Raw genomic sequence first — 23,516 nt, 5'->3', positions numbered from 1 at the left:
CCATGGTTTGCATTTACGCCGGCAGGGGTCGTATGCGCTCCGCGGATGTACAACTCTCCCTGCCTCTCTGTTCCACTGCTGTGTGGTTGGAAGAGAGATATAACGTTACTGCCGTTGGGTGTAATTATAAGGCACAGCCTTGAGAGCAGCACGTGGATAGTGAATGCATTCGAATTAATGCATGCATATCACAACATTTGCATGCATTAACCCGGTTCGCCCAGCATGTCCTTAGACGCACACAGGCCCTGCCACCAAGTCAACAAGTTCTTCACTCTAATCACACCCTGGTTCATTAGTTATGCACTTTATAACACACATGTTGAGAAGGGCATTCTGCAGGTGAGAGACTCAGTCATAAATGCCTTGTTGTTCTCTCTCCTTTTTTCCTTTGCGCCAGGTACCCTTAAGAGAAGTCACTCAGAGACGCTCAGAGAGAGGTAGAGCGATATAGAGAAGCAGTGAGGGGGACAAGGGCCGAACGAACCCTTGACAGACAACCCCAGTAGCCAATCAGGAGAGCGCTTTCCGCGTGATTTACAGTGGTGGAGGCTGCGAGGGGAGGCGCGATGCTGGGGAAAAAAGCAAATAGTTGAGTGAACACCGTCAGTAGACAGTGGAGTGGAGGCGACTGCAGTGAGGGAACAGGTTGCCAAGAAGAAACAGACAGCCAGAAACACAAAGAGAAGAAGTCTGAAGTATATCTAATTAGGGACAATCATCGAACAGGATATGTATCTCTTGTGTTTTTTCTATGGATTATAATTTATTTTTTCCAACTCCGCTTAAGGGTGCTTTCAGTTCTCTGGCGATACTTCATTGGAATGTGCGCTGTAGCTTCACTTGGACGAATCGAAAAAAGCAACAGAGCTAATCTTAAAAAAAAAAAAATTATATATATATATACATATATTATAAATAATTTAAATTCCTTTAAAAAATGAACTGTCTCTCTTTTAATCAGACAGAGTTGTCCGGACCTCTTGTATATTTTTAGAGACTTTTACGCATTCTGGAGACTTTTACCCCCGACTAAAATGGGTGATGGAAATTGACATTTTGTTCATTAAAAGAAGAAAATAAGATTTATGACATTTTTACCCAAGTGCACTTGTTTTCCCGGCAATGATTGTGCTTTTGATTGTCCTGTGCATCACGGATGGAGTGTTCTCTCAGATACGTTACTCTGTCCCGGAGGAGGCGGACCATGGCACACTGGTGGGAAATATTGCCGAGGACCTGGGGCTGGACCTCACCAAGCTGGCCTCCCGCCGCTTTCAAGTGGTGCCCAGTTCTCGGACACCCTACCTGGAGGTGAACCTGGAGAACGGCGTCCTGTTTGTTAACGAGAAAATCGACCGGGAGCAGATCTGCAGGCAGAGTGCCAGCTGTCAGCTCAATATGGAGGTGTTCTTGGAGAATCCTTTAGAGTTGTTTCGGGTTGAAATCGAGGTGGTGGACATTAACGATAATCCACCCAGCTTCCCGGAGACAGATATCACGGTGGAGATCTCGGAGAGCGCCACTCCGGGCACCCGTTTCCCCTTGGAGAGCGCGTTCGACCCGGATGTTGGCTCAAACGCTTTACGCACATATGATATCACTACTAACAACTATTTTTACTTGGATGTGCAGACCCAAACGGACGGAAACAAGTTCGCGGAGCTTGTCTTGGAGAAGCCGCTGGACCGGGAGCAGCAGGCGGCGCACAGGTACGTGCTAACCGCGGTGGACGGTGGTCAGCCTCCCCGGACTGGCACCGCGCTGCTGGTAGTTAAAGTCTTGGACTCTAATGATAACGTGCCAGTGTTTGACCAGCCTGTGTACACGGTAAGCCTCTCGGAGAACGCACCGCTTGGCACACTGGTCATACAGTTGAACGCTACCGACCTGGATGAGGGACTAAATGGGGAAATAGTTTATTCCTTCAGCAATCACATCTCCAGCCGCGTCAAAGACCTGTTCAGTATAGATCCGCGCACCGGGCGCATTGAGGTGCGCGGAGAGGTGGATTTCGAAGAGAGCAGTCTGTATCAGATCTTTGTTCAGGCCAAGGACCTGGGACCAAATGCCGTGCCCGCGCACTGCAAAGTGCTCGTCAAAGTCACCGACGTGAACGACAACGCACCAGAAATCACTTTCAGCACTGTCACAGAGTCGGTAAGCGAAAAAGCGGCACCTGGCACCGTGATCGCACTGCTGAGTGTGACGGACCGGGACGCAGAGGAGAATGGACAGATCCACGTGGAAATCCTCGGTGATGTTCCGTTTAAACTGAAATCGTCCTTTAGAAATTATTTCACTATAGTCACCGACGGGCCGCTGAACCGCGAACAGGCGGACTCCTACTCCGTTACTGTGGTTGCGCGGGATAAAGGAACACCGTCACTCGCCACCAGTAAGTCCATCCGAGTCCAGGTGTCAGATGAGAACGACAATGCACCCACATTTACGCAGCCCATATATGATGTATATGTGACGGAGAACAATGTCCCAGGGGCGTACATACATGCTGTGACGGCTCTGGACCCGGACATTGGGCAGAATGCCGTCATCAGCTACTCCATATTAGAGTGTGACATCCAGGGCATGTCAGTCAAAACCTATGTGTCGATCAACGAGGAGACAGGCTATCTATATGCACTCAGATCTTTTGATTATGAACAGCTGAAGGATTTCACATTCATGGTCAAGGCCAAAGACGCAGGGACGCCAGAGCTCTCCTCCAATGCCACTGTCAAAGTCATCATTGTGGACCAGAATGACAATGTCCCGCTAGTGCTGGCTCCCCTGGGAAAGAATGGCACAGCCAAGGAGCCCCTGCCCCGCTCTGCTGAGCCAGGCTACCTGGTGACACGTGTTGTGGCCATGGATGCCGATGATGGAGAGAATGCACGTCTGTCCTACAGCATCCAGAGGGGAAATGAAAATGGCATGTTCCGGATGGATTGGAGAACGGGTGAACTCAGGACTGCTAGGCGGGCATCCGCCAAGCGAGACCTCCATCAGCTGTACGACCTGTTGATTGAGGTGAGAGACCACGGCCAGCCGCCTCTGTCCTCCAGTGCCAGTGTGCTGGTGATGCTGGTGGACAGTGTGGCTGAAGGTCGCAGCAGTGGGGAAAAAGGTGGCACCTCCAAGGCCAAAGACAGCACCCTGGACCTCACTCTCATCCTTATTATCGCCCTGGGTTCAGTCTCCTTCATCTTCCTCCTGGTCATGATTGTGCTGGCTGTGCGCTGTCAGAAGGACAAAAAGCTCAACATATATACTTGCTTGACCAGTGACTGCTGTCTCGGTTGCAGCTCCTGCTGCTCACGGCAGGGCAGGGCCCGCAAGAAAAAGCTCAGCAAGTCGGATATCATGCTGGTGCAAAGTGCTGTTAATGTCAGTGGGGCTGGTACAGCTCAAGTCCCTGTGGAGGAGTCTGGGAGCTTTGGCTCCCACCACCAAAACCAGAATTATTGCTACCAGGTATGTCTCACTCCAGAGTCTGCCAAAACTGACCTCATGTTCCTAAAGCCATGTAGTCCTTCTAGGAGCACAGACACCGATCACAACCCGTGTGGGGCCATAGTGACAGGGTACACAGACCAGCAGCCTGACATCATATCAAATGGCAGCATTTTATCAAATGAGGTAAGAGTCCCTCTCCTCCCTATAGTTTAAATTCCCTTTCTTCCGCATGTCTAAAACCTTCTTCATATCCCCGTACTTAGACTCCTGAAGCCTGCCTGTTAGATAAGAATGAAATATATGACAGAGACATTCAGGAGCCATTTCAACCCCAAAATTTCACTTCAGTGGCATGCTAGATCTTCAAATGGTGTGTTGAGTGTTGATACACACACTATAGCACAATATAATAGATTTCAGGAAAAGAATTAAAGCAAACATATGAATTAGAATCCCGTCAGCTGACACATTGCCTTTTGCAGTCCTCGGGGAGATCGGAGTGAAAAAGCAATGACTGCATGTTTATGTTTTCCTTCCAGATTTATAAATTTAAAAAATCTGTGCATAAAGACAGTGTATGTTGGCAAAGAGGCTGCTGGTTGGTGTGAGCGGATTCAAGGGTGTGTGTACGTGTGTGTGAAGCCCAGTCGCCCAGGATAAGAGCATTTGTATTAAGCGTACTGTTCAAAATGTTGCTGAGTCGCACTAGAACAAAGACGTGTCTCTGGGCTGTCACAGCCTGAATAGGTGCACTACTTCATCTTGCACCTTGGCAACATGTCTGTAGAGCTGTGCTTCTTCTCCACCCTGTGGGGAAACCCACCTCACCAAACACACGCTCCACCAAAGAGTGTGTGTTTATACGTGTCATTCATATTACATGTATCATTCACATATATGAATGATACATGTAATAGTTGAACAGCATTTCATACATGACACTGTATGGGTTGTATCATCGCTGGCTCAGTGGGTGCAGTCTTGTTTTATTTTTTTTCTGTTGTCTTTTTCTCTGTGCTAATCGTGTTACGTAAGGATACACACTAAAAACTGCCCCTTCTCTTTCAGACCAAACACCAGCGAGCTGAACTGAGCTACCTGGTTGACAGACCGAGACGTGTTAACAGGTAAATATGGAAAAAGCTTTTCTACTGCTCACTCTGTCACTTCCACTTGTAATGAAACTTTTATCTGTTGTCTGCTTCTAGCTCATGCACTGATATCTCCCATTACTGTGATGATGAGATGAAATAAGAAAGATAAAGAGAGGCTGGGTTTGCTGTTAGCTGTAATCAAAACGCTAAATTAGGCTTTGCTTTAATGTTCTCTTTGTTTTAGTTCGGCCTTCCAAGAAGCAGATCTGGTCAGTTCCAAAGACAGTGGCCACGGAGACAGCGAGCAGGGAGACAGCGACCATGACGCCACAAATCGAGGCCATTCCTCCGGTAAGTACTGGCTTTGGATACAACCTGTCTCTTTTCCTTGTGTCGGGTTTATTTGAGTTTCTAGGCTGCGTGCTCAAAGGGAAAATTAATGCCGCTCTGGCTTCTATAGGTCTGGAGGAGGATTTGCTGATTAGCATGTGGTTACTTTGCATTGTGGGTCCAGGAGCAGATTGCTGCCTGTCTCTCCAGTGCTGAAATCTGGACTGTTCTCGCTCAGTTGCAGCATATTGTGCAATGTCATCTGAGGTATTTCAGCTTTTATGCTGATGGTGTTGTATTAGGAGGCATGACACCTGCGTGTAAGTTCCTGTTATCTCTTAAACTCTTGTAACAGAATCAGACCTTTCCCTGTAAGCTTCCTCTGAGCGTGCACTCCTGATGTGAACACGTCCCTTAATATTTGTTACTGTCACATTTGCCATGTGGTGATTTAATGTCTCGAGTGAGCCTTCCACTGCTGTTTGTAAATATGTGGTGGTGTTAATGAGAAGCCTGCTCCCTGTGAGCTTGGTCACTCAGTGCTGGAGACCACTTGACGCGATGTGACGGGCTTTTTAATCAGGCTATGCTCACACCGGAGTACGGGAAGCCGACCAAATAGGTTGTGGCTGTAGCAAACAAACCGTGCAATTCATTCGTTCATTAGTTTAATTAATGCACTCATTGATGCTGTTACTCTCTCACTGCACTCCCCCTCTACTTGTTTTCCCTCCCCTCCTCCCTGGCTATATCCTTCCATACAAGTCTTTTTTTTCTTTTTTAATCCTTCCCTGCCTTTCAATAGGGCCCTGCTGAGTTTCACGCCTTCAACTGGTCCAAAATGCTGCTGCCAGAACCCGTAGGATAGAACATATCTAGCCTGTTCTGGCCTCTCTTCTTGTGCATTTTAGGATTAATTTTAAGATTTTATTCTATATCTTTAAATCCCTTAATGGGTTGGCTCCATCCTTAAGACCTTATGTTCCTTCAAGGTCACTGAGATCTGCTGAACAGCTACTCCTCCGTGTTCCAAAAACTAGACTTATGAAGGGAGGGGGGGGTGTTACTGAGCTTTGTCAGCCATTTCACCTAAACTGTGCAATGAGCTGCCCCCTCATGTTAGGCTGGCCCCCACCTTGCACATTTTTAAAGTATGCCTTAAAATGAATTTTTCTTTATTCGCTTTCAACCCGGAGTGAGAGGTTATGTATTTAGGCTGTCGTAGTATCTCTTGTATTTTTGTGATTCTTGGGATATATTTATTGATGTGTGTACACGTGTGTGTGTGTGTGTGGTGTATCTCTTATTTTATTGTGTGTATTGGTCAGCTTTGTTGTTTTATATGTGCTTTATAAATACATGTGGATTTGGGTAAATACTGGGTTTATGTCTTATGTCTTTGATTGGTGGGGACCGTCTGTGGATGAAGTCTGCCATCATGTCTGGTCAACCACAGCAGGGGCCCCCTTCATGCCAAATGGAGCTTGCCTGCCACTTCCAGTGTCACTCCAGTAGGCCTGGTTGGTGTACACAGAGCTCAGTAAACAGAAGCACAAAGAGCTACCCCCCCCCCCCCCCCCCCCCCCCCCCCACACACACACACACACACACACACACACACACACACCCCACCCCCTTCACCACCAACACAGCCTCACTTTTCGTTCTAATAAGCCCAGAGTTACCCTGCTGCAGCTTCTTCATTTCACTGCTGTGGAACATTTCTTTTCCTAATCTGGACTGAGCCAGCTGCTTTATGTGCATAGAATTGTCCTATTTTCAGTGAATTAGCATTCTATGTGAACACTCTCTTATTCTTTCCTATGAGTTTGACTGAATATGTATACCTGAGTTTCACATGCTTTAAGAAATATTAACTATTTTATGATTAAATACAAAAGAATGGAGATCAACGTTGTTGACTTAAAATGCAAAATTTTAAATTAGGACTGAACTGATCGTAGCAGAAAAGACAGGGCTGGACCAGCAGACAGTGACCTGTGACCTCTCTTGAGATCTCAGTGTTCTCTAACTTACTTAAAATAGAACTTAATTAATGCTAACTTATGTTCATGTATGCGCCGGGTGTGTGCAGATTATCAAGTGAAATAATAAAGCATCACTGTGAATGAACTCTTACAGCTCCTACTTAGCTTCATTCACTATTATATTTTAGCTTTTTACTCCTAATAGAGATGGAGCCATCTGGCTGCTTTATTTGTTTGTTTGAACATGTTAGCATCACCAGGCCTACCTGTCAATACGGCCCCTCTCCCTACACTGCATTGTACAGCACATCCAGCTGTGAAACAGCAGCCCAGCAGCACTTCACTGCTGACTTTGCGTACCCTTGGTGTGGCATATAGGATGAAGTTACTTTGTTGCAGAGTTTTCAGCCAGCTTAGTGCCTTTAACCAGATTATTTGCTGCGCATTTAGCCTTTGTTTGATTAGGATAATTGATAGCATGGCTTAGAGTCCCATCATCCTGCTCCCACAAAACTGGAGAAAAGAACACAGCTTTCCTCTCTGTGTGCTAAGTGAGTTTGTCAGCAGTAAAGTTACACTCGAACTGCATCAGCATTTAATAAATGCTAATGTTAAATAAATATGTGTCCACGCCACCCATCACAAGGGCGTGTTGGCTTTCTACTCAGCTCTGACAGGAGACTTCATGAATACATCAGCCATTTCTCTTTGTTCCTCAGAGGCTTTTTCCTTGTGTAGTCACATTTATCGAACAGTGAAAAAAGCATCACCATCACAGGTAAATGCTATGTTTCAGCCTGCTGCAGACAGGCCTCAGGCATGAGGATCGTAGTGTTACCATTATTGTCCCATTATTATTATTATTATTATTATAGCAGTTGTATTTTTTGTTGACACAGTGATTTGTGTTCTTTTTTGTGTGGTTAGCTGCTTTATTGTGCCAACATTTTCTGCTGCTTCATTCATGAACTCTGTTCTCTGAACAAAGACCACTCCGATTTTTCCTCATCAAGGACGCACGTAAAGAGACCGAAAGTCCCCTGTAATGAACACATGAAAGAGCCGATTAACTAAATAAAATTGTTCATTTTGTAGTCGGACTAGTCTGGACTTGTTTGGTACCAGTGTGGGGAAGAAACTGCTTGCTGCACAGATCAGAGAGAATATAATGGAACGGAGTCTGCAGTGCGGTGAGACAGAGAGTGAGACTGAAAGGTCAAAAACATGGATCAGAGTGTAATGCACATTATGTTCCATTACATTGTACTGCAATTGGAGTTAAATGGTGATTATGATATGGCCCCATTAATTCAGAGTAGATTTGTCTTGAATCAAAAATACATATTCTGTTTAACATGAAGTGTGTTACTTTCTTTTGCTCCAATGTTTATGATAACTGCTGCTAATGCTATTTTACATACTGTGAAAAAATGTTACAGGAAAACATGTTAATAGAGCTGAAAAATAAATTAATGGATGTTTCATTTTGTAATTGTCCCCTCTATAACATGCCAGGAATAATGAGAGACAGAAACAGCCGATTCTGTCTGACCAGCACACAAAAAAGCCTAAAATCATTCACACACACACACACACACACACGTATATATATATATATTAATATATATATATTAATATTACAGTTGGCAGTGGTGAAAGACAACTCCAAATTCATTAATAAAATAAGAGGAAGAATGTAAGAATGTCTTTCTGCAAAATTTACCACCACTATAAAGAAAAACTCCAAATGTTACTAATTATTTGGAATTCAAAGGAATCCTATATTTTGGGGTGTTACAATAACGCGCCTTGAGGCGACTACTATTTTGAACTGACTATATAAATAAAATTGAATTGAATCTTTCACATCCATTGATTTTACTTTCAGGCACACTAATTTCATGTTACAAAGATCTCTGCAAGATAAATGTATGCGTATGCATAACTACAATGCTTTACTAAAGAAAATGTATGCTGAAGTATTCTACCCTGACATGTATACATTTTCCCACTTACCAACACATTTTCACATGTATGTAGATTTCGATTCCCAGAATCTTCATTTTGTATTTTGTTTGCATGCATTTTGCCTCTTAATTACATCTCTGTTGGATTTTAAAGTATATTTGTACGTCTGTCTGCCAAACATGTCACTGAGCTGAGAAAAAGCTGAAAGAGCTTCATGTCCTCTTATTAGATAATCACTGAATTACAATCTAACACTACATGTTTATTACAAATGAAACATTTGGTCATAGTGGAACTTATTTTAAGTAAGAACACATCATATTTCATAAACTCATATATTTGATTGGTAGCTTTTTTAATATACATCATTAATAAATGGTAAATTCATAGTTCTGTGGATATGGGTAATAACTATTGTGTAGCACATCTATGAACTTCATTTTGAAGCGTGATGTTTGTAGTACTTGTTTTTAAAAGTTTGTTAACAGGCAGGTGAGGTAGCAGAGCCATAAAACCAGGAGTTTATTTTCTGTTAATTATCAAGTTACATTTTGTTTTTAATTCATCTGTTATGTATAATCCTGGTGGTCAATGTTACTACAACTTAAAGCTTTACTACAGATTTACATGGACCTCTGAAAGTGGTCATTGTGGGTAATACAGCTGCATATTGTTACAATTTTGAGTTTCTTTATTATTTCACAGCACTGGAAAGAACGGCAGCAAATGTTCACGTTCATTTCTGTTTGAGCACATTTAGCAGTTCACACAAATCTTTTATCATGAAGCACTTTGTAGATAAGCTGTTCTTCCTTTGTTTGGAAGGATAAAGTTCATGGACTTTGAAAATACAAGTTTAAGAAAAACAGAATCACCTTAAGGCCGCCTTCTGTGGCACTTTGAACTGCAGGATTTTTGTTGCGAGGTTGAAACTCAGTGTGAAGAATTCTCTGTAGTGAGTGTGTTGAACATGAACTCATTCTGTATTTGCTGTGATGACTCTATTTCCTCCTGAATTAAATTACACTGGAATTATAGTGCTCCTCATTTGCTGCCAGACCCTCTAGGACCACTTGTCCAGGCCCAGGGTCCTCATTTCTAGCCCTGCTTCATGTACAAAGTACATTTATTCAATATAGCCAATGTCACGCACTTAGAGAAGATTGAGTCGAGGCGCTTATCCACTTTTCAATCCCTCCTCCACCCGCCACCCCCACTGCACTCCCGTCTCTACCCTCTGCCGTGATGAATTCCTCCTTAGGCCTGCAGTTCACGTTATCACTGTGGTAACAGCTCGCTGATCAGTAATTCATTTTTCAGACCTCTGCATACCAATTATCAAATGAAGGTTATTATTGAGACTTTACGTTTGCCCTGCACGCGCCGCGTTCAGAATGCTAAGATGAGATGAGGTGTTGGAAGTAACGATGGTCAGCTCGCTTCAAGAGTGCATTTCCACTCTCTCCCCGTCTCCTCGCTGCCTTCTGCTTGTGTGTGTCTTAGTGTGAGACATGTTGACATAGTTCTTTTTAATCCTGTGCTGAAGTGGAGGCCAGACACTGTACTCTGCAGCTGGAAGAAGCTTCATAACTCACACTGACTGTTTGCTGGGAGGAAATTGTTGGAGGACTAGGTAGTGGAGAGATAAGAGTATTACCTGCAACCTTTATTCACATTCTCAGGCCCAGTCTGTGTGTGGGTGTGTGGGTGTGTGGTGAAGGGTTGAATCGTGCAGCTCAACTGTTTTTGTCTGTCTTATTCGATAGAGAATGCCTAATGTGCCGGGGAACATCGAATTTTGCTAAAATGTTGTGAAGATATCAAGATGTCTTGATCTGGCTTTGGGGCTGAAATTACCCTCGCTGTCCGTCTCTCTCTGTCTTTCTTGTTCTTCCTCCCTCTTTTTGAGTCTTATCTCTGACAGAGTCTAAATGCCACTTTTCCTGTTCCCATTTTGAGAATTAACACAGCATCCGTTTTCTAATAGCAATAGAGCTCTGTGTTTTCCTTCCACAGTGGCTTTATTTATTTATTTTTTTTTGCTGCTCACAATGCAGCGCTGTCTACATGTGCAGGTGCACTGATATAGTATGTCAGCGCCCAGCTTGCCTTCTGGGTGCTGGCTCTTCTGTCAAACTGAACAATAAGTTGTTTCCTCGCACGTTAAAAGCTGTATTAAAACATACTGTGATGGTGTATTTATGGCATGTTGCTTAATATTTAATAAGAAACCCTCTCATTAGGAGACTGGGCGCTTTTCCAAGTTGTTAGTGACAGCAAGCCAAATTAATCCCTCTTGTAACAAAGCAAATTCCCTCTTTGCTGACCGTTAAGGACACATACAACAAAATGCACACACACTCTGCTTACTGGGACGACAGCAGTCTTAGCCTAATCAGTCTGTATTCAGAGGGATTAGCAGCAGATAGCCCGAGCTGGACATCTTAGCTCCAAACAGCGAGTCAGACACACAGACGCACACACACACACACACACACACACAGAAGAGGATTTAGGTTTCATAAAACATGCATACGCAAGATCTAGGCCCAAATGCAAAAAACATATGGGGCAATGAAAACACAATTTGGCTTAAGGCTTACACTCGGCCTAAATAGCTGCGCTGAACAGCTCATGTTCTGGCTAACCCCCCCCCCCCCTCTGCTCGCTGACAAAAGGTGATTTTCTCACCGAGTTCAGACAGTAACATTCTCATAAATAATTACTCCACATGAAACAACACTCAATCTGGTTTCCAGTTGTACCTGCAGCCAGCTTTTCATGGAGGACAATATGCATTGAAAGGGGGTGAGAGTGAAGACTCGGGGAAGACCCAGCACTACAAAGTATGCATTTTGCTTCCTTTAATGCTCAGCCTAAAGGAAGCACAGTCACATGCAGCCACCTCTCAAACCCCTCACACTTTCCACTGTTTCAAGGATTTGTTTTAATGTATTTTTTAAATGGGCTGCTACTTATATAGTACTTTTTACTCTAACTGAGAATTCAAATCACTTTTTTATTTCAAGCCTCATTCACCCATTGCTCTGATTAGTAGACGACCCGCTCTGCCTCCTGAGCCACAGCCTGTTACAAAAGCCTGTTGGTGATGTAAATGCCGGCAGCTCACGCAAACATCCACAGACCTGAGATGCAGTAACGTTCTGGAGACTGCTAAAGACTCCTGATCCACTGTGTCTTAATATTTAGACACCTGGGGGGAGTTTAGATTTTAAAAGTAAAAGCTTAGTGCTATTTTTATTTTGTTTTTTTACTGTACCCTATACTTACGTCCACATTTCCATTTTGTATTGTGTTGTAAAATTTACTCCTGATGAGTTTGTTTGGCTCCATTAGCACCACAAACTATTATCAGTTGAGCTTTTTAGAATGAAGCCACCTGTCGTCTCCCAAAATCAGAGACAACATGCACTGATACATGATACTATTAAACAATGTGAAACATAATGTCATTAAACTTTGCTGTCCTTTTTAAATGAGAATTCACTGTGTGTTCTTAATGGGAAATGGTCTATCTCTTATATAGTGCTTTTCTACCCTGTTTGGGCATTCATGGCATGGATCATTCAACCATTCACTTGCCAAAGTACTTTTTATCATTTACACTCCGATGAATGCATTAGAGACTAACTTGGGGTCAATCCTTGGCTGCTCCAGTGTGGAGCACCGCCAACCTTCAGATTGGTAGATGACCTGCTCTACCTACAGCCTCCACATGTCATATTTATGTATATATCAGACTGATAAATATGATATATACATAAACATGTCATATTTATGTATATATCATATTTATCAGTCTGAAGCTTTGAAATTTTTGTGGAAAAAGAAAGAATTTCACCTTCTGTAAACAGGATGCATTTTTATCCTAAATGTTAAAAAAATAATAATAACCAGTTAAAAAAATACAATATTTCCATCTGAAATGGAGTGAACAAATATAATGCACAGAAATAATTCTGTACAAATGTATGCTTGGCTGCCGTTCTGCAGTAAACAGCTAAACCCTGGTCTCATTCAGTATTTGTATCTTTCTGTACTTTCTTATCATGTCTGAACAGAGCTGTAGTAACATTAAAATGAAAGTCTCTCTCACACACGCACACACACACACACACACACACACACACACACACACAATGAAAAAAAAAATAAATAAAAAATGACACCGACAGGCTGATGGCCTCAGCTGTCTGTCTCAAAACAGCTAATGCCAAGTGCCAGTGATTGGAGCTGTGCTGAGGGGGAGCTTTTTTCAATTTTTGTTGAATCTTTATAAGTAATCAATACTCATACCTGTTACACACTCAGGTATCTGTAGCTTAAAATCAGCAAAGTCGTGCATGTAAAATATTTATTTTTACAATGAATTATGCTTCTACAAAGCAGAAGCAGCAGTCCCAAGAGCCACTTTGTTGCACGCTGCTACATGCATGTGTGTTAGCAAAGGTTTTTTTTTTCTTTTTTCCATCTATTGTGCGGGCAGCTTTGATCTCAGTGCTGGTGAAAGAGAAAGCTCTGACATGAAGAATCAAAGAGCAGGTTGCGTAAATACATACACTGAACAACTGGGGGAAATATGTCAGATCCAGTTATGAGAGTTTGTGTGTGTGTGTGTGTGTGTGTGTGTGTGTGTGTGTGTGTGTGTGTGTGTGTGTGTGGAGAGTTTGTGTGTGTGTGTGTGTGTGTGTGTGTGTGTGTGGTGTTTACTGTTTTCCTTGTATAAGAAATGCTAAAAACTTGAATACCTACCTCATGTGTTCCTCCTCCTCTCTCTGTTTTCTTCCCCTCATTTACAGGTGCTGATCTTTTCTCTAACTGCACAGAGGAGTGTAAGGCTCTGGGCCACTCTGATCGCTGCTGGATGCCGAGCTTCATGCCCTCCGACAGGGGCCAGGGCCCGGACTACCGCAGCAACCTCCACGTGCCTGGCATGGACTCAGTCCCCGACACAGAGGTATTTGAAAGCCCAGAGCAAACGGCTGATAGGTCATTCTCCACCTTTGGCAAAGAGACGCCTCTCAGTTACCAACACCTCCACCACCACGAAAACCAGCACCTTCTCCAAAACCATCACCTCAGCCACCACCACGGCTCCTTAGAGAGGAAAGAGTTGGAAGCATTTCTGCCTAGCTCTAGAGCACCTTATAACCCAGCTTATTTAAGTGAGTATTGTGTTTTGCTCTGGCACAAGAGCCTGTCCAGCTCTGATCTGGTAATCAAATTAGCAGAAAAAAAAAAAAAGATTCTAAATTGAGTTTTCTTCCTCGATTGGCTGGTGGAAGCTAGTGTGAAATTTATTTTAGATTTGACCCCTGTTCTCTCAGCCGTCTTGTCAGAGTGTTTAACTAACTCTTCCCTCTTTCTCAAACATCTCCATTATCTGTCTGTGATGATTATCTTCCTCACCTACTGCTTCAGTTCATTCCTGCACACATTTAAACCTGCAACACTGTGTTCTGTGGGCCTTTCAAATTATACATGCCAAAAGCAATTATGATCTAAAAGGTTGCTTTGATGTGGGTGGAGATGTTAGCGTTAACAAAGCTGTGTCTCATTATGGAAAAATGGCCTGTGTAGTATAAAAGACACTGGCCTTCTCAGAAAGCAATAAAAAATGGCTGTTTTTAATCAGTAAAGAAGAAGAACAACAGGCAGCGAGCTCAATATCTCATTCGCATTCAGCAGACGCCAGTGCATTGGAGTAGGGGATCAAAAACCGGTTTCAGATAATTAAAGCAAAAATAAAAAAGCAGGAAAAAAGCACATTTTCCTCAGGAATTACTGTTTCTAAGCTCCCATTCAGAGGCCACAGAGATACATCCTTAATCACTGAAATTTGGTGATAATGCTTAATTATAATTTTGTCAAGCAGTGCCTGAAGAGGCCCTCTCTCTCATCATCCACCACAGCTAGCTGGAATTATCGGAGACCCGCTGCTTTCCTTGTGCAATCATTTAAAACAACAGCATGCTGTTAGGAACAGTGGGAAAAATGCCTTTTTCCTCTTTAATTAATATTTTATTCATTTTTCCGTTTTAAGGGTTTTTTGTGTTCATTTTATTCTTCATCCTGGATCAGAAGATACACTATGTGAAGGAACCAGCTACACATATTTGAATAGCTTAGTGTTCATGACAGGATGACCAAGTTGACATCAAGTGAACAGACGTTCCAGGGATGTGATGGGAAGTAGATATGGGGATTTGATGCTGACTTAAAATATCCACGTCAACATGTGAATATCAACATTACAGAACATGTTAAATGAGCTTGTATTTATAATAATTTTGACTTAATAAATAGCAGAGCTGGACAGAAATACAGCAGTTATGACAATGCATTATCAACAGTGATGAGGCTCTGAGAGGCTCAAAAAGAACAAAAGATGATGGTATTGATTTAGGATGATTACAGTAGTAATGTAACTTAGCAGCAGTATAAGGCAATAAATGAAATAATACACCAGTAATACAAACAGAAGTGGTATGACGCTGTGCTGGGAATACGATGGGAAAACACAGAAACAGCCAATAAAAATTTAGTTTCAGCTTTTCATCTGCCATAATAACTTGAAAATTATCTGAACAATAAAACAGTCAATTTTTTTACACTGTGATTGTGATTTCAAAGTAAGCGTCACAGCTTCAAGTTGTGAACTTGACTCAGTTCAGAAGCTGAGATAGCAGGAGCTGCTGCTGCCACCGTTTAGCTAAACCACTTTATCACAGTTCATTCTGGGATCAGCTGCTGCTCTGTTTTTGTTGGATAACAAATCCCATTTCCAGAAACACTGATATACAATATTTTTTTTTGTTTGTTTGTTTGTTTTGTGGAAAAGGAGGTAAAATGAAGCTCTCTAATCTGATAAAGTAAGTCAGCCAGTGATGCACAAAGACTCTTTTGTCCCAGGAGGCGCAGGCCTGGGCCAAAGCCAGGCCTGGGGCCTGGGTTTAGTTAGAGTGTTGGGTGCGAGGGGGAGAATGAGTGGGGGGTGTGGTGTTAGCAGGAGCCCATTTCTATCATCTAACTCAGACAACATGGAGGTAGGGCACAGAGCAGGGGAGGGAGCATGAATGAGAGGTTAGACTGCAGACTGTTGTCCTTTTGTTGCTGTCCTTAATGAACAGACAGTATTCACTGGTCCACCTCCTCTCCACCCAGTGTCAATATTCCCACACACCCCCCTCTCCTCACAAAAAAATTGTCACACATATATTATCCATCACCCATTTCACACGACTGAATTGAAATGGGGTAGCTGAGAAATGTGAGACTTCCTACCCCTCTCTGTGCAGGATTGAACCCTCTAATTGTGTGTGAATGAGGCCATTTAAATACTGTTTTTGTTCATTTTTTGTTTTCTATCATTCTTCTGACGCCCCCCCCCCCCCCCCCCCCCCCCCCCCCCCCCCCCACACACACATACAAACACACACACAAAACATGCACAGAGATACAACTAACCTAGCTTTATTTTTTCTGTGCTTGCAGCGAGGAAAAGGGTTTGCTAGCTCCTTTCGCATGGACATGCCAGAGACTGCGTGACTTTGCACAATTGTTCCCTGACAGCCAAGGGTAAAAACAAATCAAGTTTTCTGCCCATCTTGTCCTCCACTGCCCTCATCCCTCCTCGCCCAGCAAAAAAATAAAATAAAGTTTCACATGACTGTAGACAAAATGAGGAAGAAACCCCTGAAGAAACAAAATGTTCCGTCATCTTTTGAACTGCTTGGAGCACTGCCGGGTTATGGAGGCTCCCCACTTTCTGGATTAAGAGAGTCAGATGCAGAGGGAGGGTGTGGGGGGATGGATGGGTGTATGCAGGTAGATGAATAGCCCTAGTGGAAGATCCCCATTGTCTCAGCAGGACTGAGAAGCTAACAGAGGAGGAACGACGGCGATGGAAGAGGGACAACCCTGGACGCTGATCTCTTCATCTTTTTTTCAATCTGTGTGTGCCTGTTTACAGCACTGATGTATACATCTTTGAGGAAAATTAAAAACCAGATAAGGACTGCAGATGAACTATGAAAGGCAAACCCAAACGAGAGCCACCCAGAGAAACCGCCACTCAGCCCTTTAGGCGTTTGTACTCACTGACAGACAGAGAGAGAGACGCCAAATTGTACAGGAGAATCTTTGTGCATTTCAAATGCAATACCACTGTTTTAGATTTTTCTATTCTGTTTGTGTGGTCAGGTGTCTCTATTCTGATCTATTTCTAACTTTGTAAGAAAAGATTTTGGGCAGATTTTCTTCAGTTTGTTATTTTTAATTCTTTTCTTTTCAAGTTTTTTTTTTTTCTTTTTAACTTTAGCTTTGGTTGTGGGCTTGGACAGTGTTTGGCCTACATTTTTCTGATTCTGATGCGTCAAGTAGTTTCTGTCATGTGTGAGAAGTGTTTATTGTACTCTTTTAAAAGTTTGAAGCTGAATATAAACCTCTCTATATAAATCTATCTATATCTATTTGTTCTGAAGGTGCGCTGCTTGTTGGATGCTTTCTGATTCAGAGGTCTGACATGTTTAGTGCCCCTGGGAAGAGGGTGGGGGTGGGGTGGGGGTGGGGTCACTGTTGTTTTCCCAGTGGGAGACATAAAGAGACAGAACAGCCTTAGCAGATGTAAAACTCAACTTCTTATTGTTTGACATCATTTCATTATTTTTTCCACTTGAAGGTATTAATAAAATCATGTCTATAAGTAAAAAGGAGGTAATAATTTAGACTGAAATCCATGGTGATTCTGTGTCATTGTAACCAAAACTAAGGGTCCATTTCTAAAGAAGCAGAACAAAACGTGATCAAATGCAAAGAGTGTTGTACACAATGCAATTGAAATTGAGTATACAATTTCTTTCTCACACACTGCAGACACAAACACACCAATATGCCAACAATAAATGAAAACATGTTGAAAAAGAAGGTCTACTCTGCTTTTATTTTTGATGTACAAACAACAGTGCAAGTCTGGAGATTGCCCGTTTTAAGTAGTTCTGCTTCCATCATTTATGTCTGCAGCCTTCAGGCTGAACCTCCAGGCAAAATGGGAAATTACCCTGTGGCCGTGATCCTCTTAACGCCTCCATAGAATGGGGATGTGACAGCTGGTCTTTGCTCTTTTGATTAATCACAAATTTGATGATTAATTAAAATACATTATCAGTTAATGCAGAGGTGCCATTATTGTCTAACACTGTGGCTATACAAGGGCCCTGTGTCAAAAGTTAAATGAAGCTTTATTTAGTCAAATGACCTCAAATTAATTGAACTTCATAGAGCCTGAGGCCAATGCCGAATTATTCTACTTTAGGAGTACTGGAGGGTCTCTATGTAGAAGACAAGGATGCATACTGAAGAGCAACAAGGAATCAAATTTTTAAAAAGAAGACTGATTTTAAACAGTTATGAGTTACTTCATCTGTGTTTTTTTTTGTTTTGTTTTGTTTTTTGCATATTTGTCATACTTACATGTTTTAGATCCTCAAACACATTTGATTTAGACAAAGATAACCTGAATAAATACAAAATTAAGTTCTGAAATGGTGATTTCATTCATTAAGGGAAGTGAGCTATCCCCTATGTGAAAAAGTAATTGCCTACTAAACCTAATAACTGGTTGTGCCAACCTTGGCAGCAAGATCAAGCATTTGTGATAACCGGCAATGAGTCTTTCACATCACTGTGGAGGAATTTTGGCCCTCTCTTCTTTGCAGAATTGTTTTAATTCAGCCACACCGGAGGGTTTTTGAGCATGAACAATATGTTTAAGGTCTTGCCAAAGCATTTCAATTGGATTTAAGTCTAGACTTACCCAATACCTAATGGCAGTCACTGTGCCTTTGCCTAGCCATTAGAGGTTTGTGCATCCCTCCATGGATGTCTCCCCAGACCATCACTGACCCTCCACCAAAGTGGTCATGCTAATGTTACAGGCAGCATAATGCTCTCTGGACCCTTTCATGTCTGTCCTATGTGCTCAGGGTGAACTTGCTCATCTGTGAAAAGCAGTGGTGGACCTGCCAATTCTGGTATCATATAGCAAATTCCAATCAGGCTCCACGGTGCTGGACAGTGAACACAGGGCCCACTAGAGGACAGCGGGCCCCAGGATGCCCTCATGAAGTCTGTTTCTGATTGTTTGGTCAAAGATATTCATTCATATTTTGTAGGGCTCTGGCAGTGCTCATCCTGTTGTTGCACAAAGGAACAGATACCAGTGCTGCTGATGAGTTAAGGGCTTCTACAGCCCTGCCCAGCATTCACTGAGTAACTGCCTGCCTCCTAGAATCCCCTTCGTGCTCCAGAGGCTGTGCTGGAAAGCACAGCAAACCTTCTGGCAGTGGTGCATCCTGGAGGAGTTGGACTACCTGTGCAACCTCTGTAGGGCCAAGGTATCACCTCATGCTACCAGTAGTGAAATGCCAAATGCAAAACTAGTGAAAAAACAGTCAGAAAAGATGAGGAGGGAAAAATGTGAGTGGCCTGTAAAACCATTTCTGTTTTGGAAGTTGTCTCATTGTTGCCCCTCTTGTGCACCTGTTGTTAATTTCATTAACACCAAATCAGCTGAAACTGATCAACAACCCCCTCTGCTGCTTAACTGACCAGATCAATATCGCAGAAGTTAAATTGAATTGATGCTAAACTCTGATTAAAAAGTGTCTTTTTTTTTTTTTTTAGCTCTGTGTGTGTGTGTGTGTGTGTGTGTGTGTGTGTGTGTGTGTGTGTGTGTGTGTATGTGTGTGTGTGTGTGTGTGTGTCTGGTATATTCTGTAACAATTTATGCCCTTAACAGAGAACACGCTCCCTCTCATTAACTCTCAATAATGAAATGAATGAGTGCAGGAATGTGTACAGTTTGGTGGATATGAGCCAGATTATGCGCATGACAAATGAGTTTTGGGCCAGGATGAAACTGTGGCTCTTCGGCAGTGCCCTGCAGCATTTACCACAGTACAGAAATAAACACAAGGCAGCCATTTATTACAGACTTCTCATTTGGTTATATGGTGGAGGTTCTTAAGGTTGTAAACCTTTTTGAAATTTATAGTTTATTTTAAAACTTCAAGCAGGAGGATTAAGAGCCTGTTCAGTACAGCTAGTAAAAACACTTTATTCTCACCATCAGATCTATCAGAGTGTATTGATTGAGTTGAGTGATTTAAGCTTTCTAGCAGACTAATCTAAGCATGAAATCAGCATCTTTACCAAAAGATTTGATAATCAGTGAACATGACCTCAATATGTTCAGTTAGTTCAGAGAAAAAAAATCTGCTTTATCGTCATTCGCCGTCTCCTCTGCCATGTTGACACATTTTGTAATCCACTCATTTTTTTTTACAACAGCTATGCAGATTTAGGGGATCTTGCTGTGTGTTTTTATCAGTCAGAAGGAGATGTTGCAACTGTAATCCAAGGTAGATTATAGTATTTACAGATCATAATGAACCAATAACAAGGTAGACTTCAGACAAACTAAGTCATCTGCAGGCCTGCTTAATCTTCCAGCACACACTGAATATTCATTGATTTATTCATCTGCCATCAAGAAAAGGCTCAAGTCTTTGTTGGTACAAACTATAAATATTACAAGCAAACAGGCGGGAGGGATAAATAAGACTAAAGTTTTTTTTTCACTTCTTAGGTTTCAGAATCCCATTCCTAAGTTAAATATAGGACGGCAAATGCCAAGTTCTGGCAGTGTGAAGCATTGACCCCGGCTCTTTTGTTGCTGTGTAATGAGGGCAGAGCTATCAGAGCAGCACCATTTAGATTGAGGACAATAGTTGAAGGGAGAGCAAGTTCAGTATAATCATATCTATTTTCTTGTTAAATGGAAGCTATTATTTTTGACCTCCACTCGACGCTAATCTCTGTCACAAACCAAAAAGTTTTAATTTCCATGTGCGTTTATGCACACTAGGCTCCAAATGAGAAAAACTATTACAGTATAATGAAAGATAAATTAAGAACAAAAACGAAAGGCTTACAATTCCCCAAACAAATGGGAGCATTCGAGGAGAGGCAGATGATGAAATAAAGAGAGCCCCTTCTCTCTTTCTATTTCCGGTGAGCTCGGGGGGGGGGGGGGGGGGGGGGGGGGGGGGGGTAATTGAGATAGTGAGTTTCAAAGTCACTCACTTCACAAAGGCAAAGCGGATTAGAAGCAGAGGATGAACTTTTTCATGTCAGAACTCTCCTCTTTTGCAGATGCTGCTGGACATCAAAAAAAAAAAAAAAAAGAAAAGAAGAGGAGTCATCACGTGATTTGGTATCTGAATTCCCTGCTGATGGAAATAGAACTGCAGGGTGTGGTCTGTGTAAAGGTTGATTATAGGCTCTTCAGATGTGGCTGAATGAGTTAAAGACTTTAAACAATTCACACAATAAGAGACTTCACCCTCTAACAAGCTTTGCTTTTAGTTTAGTCTACTGAGGCTCTGCCTTGACACCCTTGGATATTAACCACCCAATCATTTAACAGTAGGGATGATTACCCCCCCCCCCCCCCCCCCCCACACACACACACACCCATAGACAAGAGCTTAATCTCTCGTCTCCGCCCCCCTCTCCACTTAGCTCATGTAGATAGACACAGACCCAGCCTTCATCACTCTCTGTTGAAGCTGAGGGATTCTCTTTAATTTTAGCCTTACATCAGCCGGGCAGTTACCAACTGAGGTTAAAATGCTGAATTTCAACTTTGAAAAACACACGTTAAAGTGTTCATACAAAAAACTCTAACATCTATGGATAGTTTCTCCCATCATAACCACGACACAGAGCATGAGTGTGGTTTTATAAAGTACCACCTTAAAGTGTGAGTGTGGCTACTTTGTGCGTGACTTCACCTTCACTAATGAGAGTCACTGAACTGGACCTTTTGACTATATTTGTGACTTTTGGAGGATTTTTATTCTTTGGCCCTTTTATGCTGTGCAAAAGGGGATTAAAGACACGAGAGCTTCTACCTTTTGTTTAGCATTCAAAAATTCATGGCTGCCACTTGTGTGCCATTTCTCTCATTTCTGAGCCTTCCTAAGCAAAAAGAGTGTTTGTGTTCATTTGGCTGAGTAGTTGTAAAGACTTGGATTTATTATTAGAACTTTTGTTATAATACAAATGCATACATCAAACCTTTTGATGTTTGTCACAGTCTTTGTTGATAGTTTTTTTCTGTTCACCTTCATCTCTCAGATGAGTTTGACTAAGCAGCAGTTTGTTTTCAGCCATTGTGTCAGGCTGTTTCTGTTACCTTCAGAAAAAGCTACAAAAATAAAGAAACAGTTTAATAAACTGTATTAACTTTTTTTTTTTCAGAATGCTCCCCCACAAAACCTTTTAAAAACCAGGCAAACAAAAAACAAAACAAAACTTGAAGTTTCAATTTGTTAAATAGAGATATGCTCCCAGAGCTCTACTCGCATATTGTTCTTTCTCTCACTTGTCGTGCTGTCTCCTGCACTCTTATTACCGGTGTTAAATGTGTGAGAGCTGAAGCTCGAGAGGCGTGCTCTGCCTCTGCTTTCCCCCAAAGTGGTGGGGGCAGTGAGGTGTGTGGGAGGTGCTGTCTCTGATGAGATGTTCAGCTTCACGCTTGATTTAGACTTCTGCAGTGAATCTTTGAGCCTATGACGTAACCTACGTAAGTGGCCAACGTCACTGCCAGCATTTATAGCTGTGTGTGGTGCATTGTGTGTTAATTACTTTGTGGCCACATCTCTGTGTTTTACACGCAGTGCCAGCCATGACAGAAACACTCTTTATTGTGGTCAGTTTTTTCAAAGGTAAACATATTTATCCCTCATGTCCATTCAGAGAGGTTTGGAATTTCCTGACATTTGTGAGTCCTTATATTGATACTATGGTTATTATTTCTTATATAGAGGCGGTGATTGCTCTTCTGAAATCTAGAGGATGTTGTTGTGTTGTAGTATTGTAATTTTATTTTTTGATTGCCGTTTTGAAGCACTTTGTGGTCCTTTTGTAGAAAGGTACTATATAAATGAATACTTATGAATACTTACTTATTTCTCTCATGGACAAATTCAAAAACTGGGCAAAAAAGCAGTCAGAAATGCATAAGGGAATCAACATTACTGAATCACAGTGGTAGTAGTCACAGTGACAGTAGTAGCTGCAGCTTGCATTTACACAATGTATAGTTATTTTTACAGGGAGGTGCATGTGAGGTTACAAAGTAGGTTATGTTGTCGGGTTTCAGAGGATTTGTGGTTACATCGTACCTATGGCGTAGAATTCCCACTGAAATATAAATCCCCAGTTATGGAACTATTATGCTTGCTTTTCTCTCCCTTGTGAATAGTGCTGACAAAAGTGTCGTCGTGTTTTGGTGTTGTTTTGACTGGTCAGGCACCTCTTGATTTTGTAACCTTGCTTGTTTTGGTGTTGCCACAAAAGTTTCATAACAGCATTTATAGAGGGATGTGACTATGTGACTATACTCACATCATGGTCATAGACCAGTGCAGTGAGTATAATGGAGCATTTAGTCCTAGAGGGACTCAGAAAGAGAGAGAATATCAGTGGAAATGATAAACAGAGGAGAATAAAATAAAACATAATGAAAAGAGGAGGAGCACAGTGACCACTGTGTCTCTTTCTTTATCCTTATATTTTATATTCTTTATTTTGT

The 23,516-nt window shown here is 42.2% G+C and overlaps 1 protein-coding gene across 4 annotated transcripts; it reads left to right on the top strand.

Annotated features, from left to right (window-relative positions):
* Positions 1-621: 621 nt before the first annotated feature.
* Positions 622-17,396, top strand: pcdh10b (protocadherin 10b). 4 transcript variants are annotated; one of them, XM_030740023.1, is made up of 6 exons: positions 622-2,850; positions 3,217-3,639; positions 4,525-4,583; positions 4,795-4,901; positions 13,657-14,022; positions 16,352-17,396. In XM_030740023.1, the coding sequence occupies exons 1-6, from the start codon at positions 1,126-1,128 to the stop codon at positions 16,369-16,371; spliced, it is 2,700 nt and encodes an 899-aa protein (XP_030595883.1). In that variant the 5' UTR covers positions 622-1,125; the 3' UTR covers positions 16,372-17,396. The 4 variants fall into 4 exon arrangements, with proteins under 4 accessions (XP_030595883.1, XP_030595881.1, XP_030595882.1 ...); XM_030740021.1 differs by having other exon boundaries at positions 622-3,474; XM_030740022.1 differs by having other exon boundaries at positions 622-3,639; positions 13,657-13,814.
* The last annotated feature ends 6,120 nt before the right edge of the window (positions 17,397-23,516 follow it).

Source organism: Archocentrus centrarchus, chromosome 10, assembly GCF_007364275.1.
Source record: "Archocentrus centrarchus isolate MPI-CPG fArcCen1 chromosome 10, fArcCen1, whole genome shotgun sequence".
NCBI classification, from domain to species: Eukaryota; Metazoa; Chordata; class Actinopteri; order Cichliformes; family Cichlidae; genus Archocentrus; species Archocentrus centrarchus.
The sequence above is the reverse complement of the archived record's forward strand: the minus strand, read 5'-3'. Positions and strand labels throughout refer to the sequence as shown.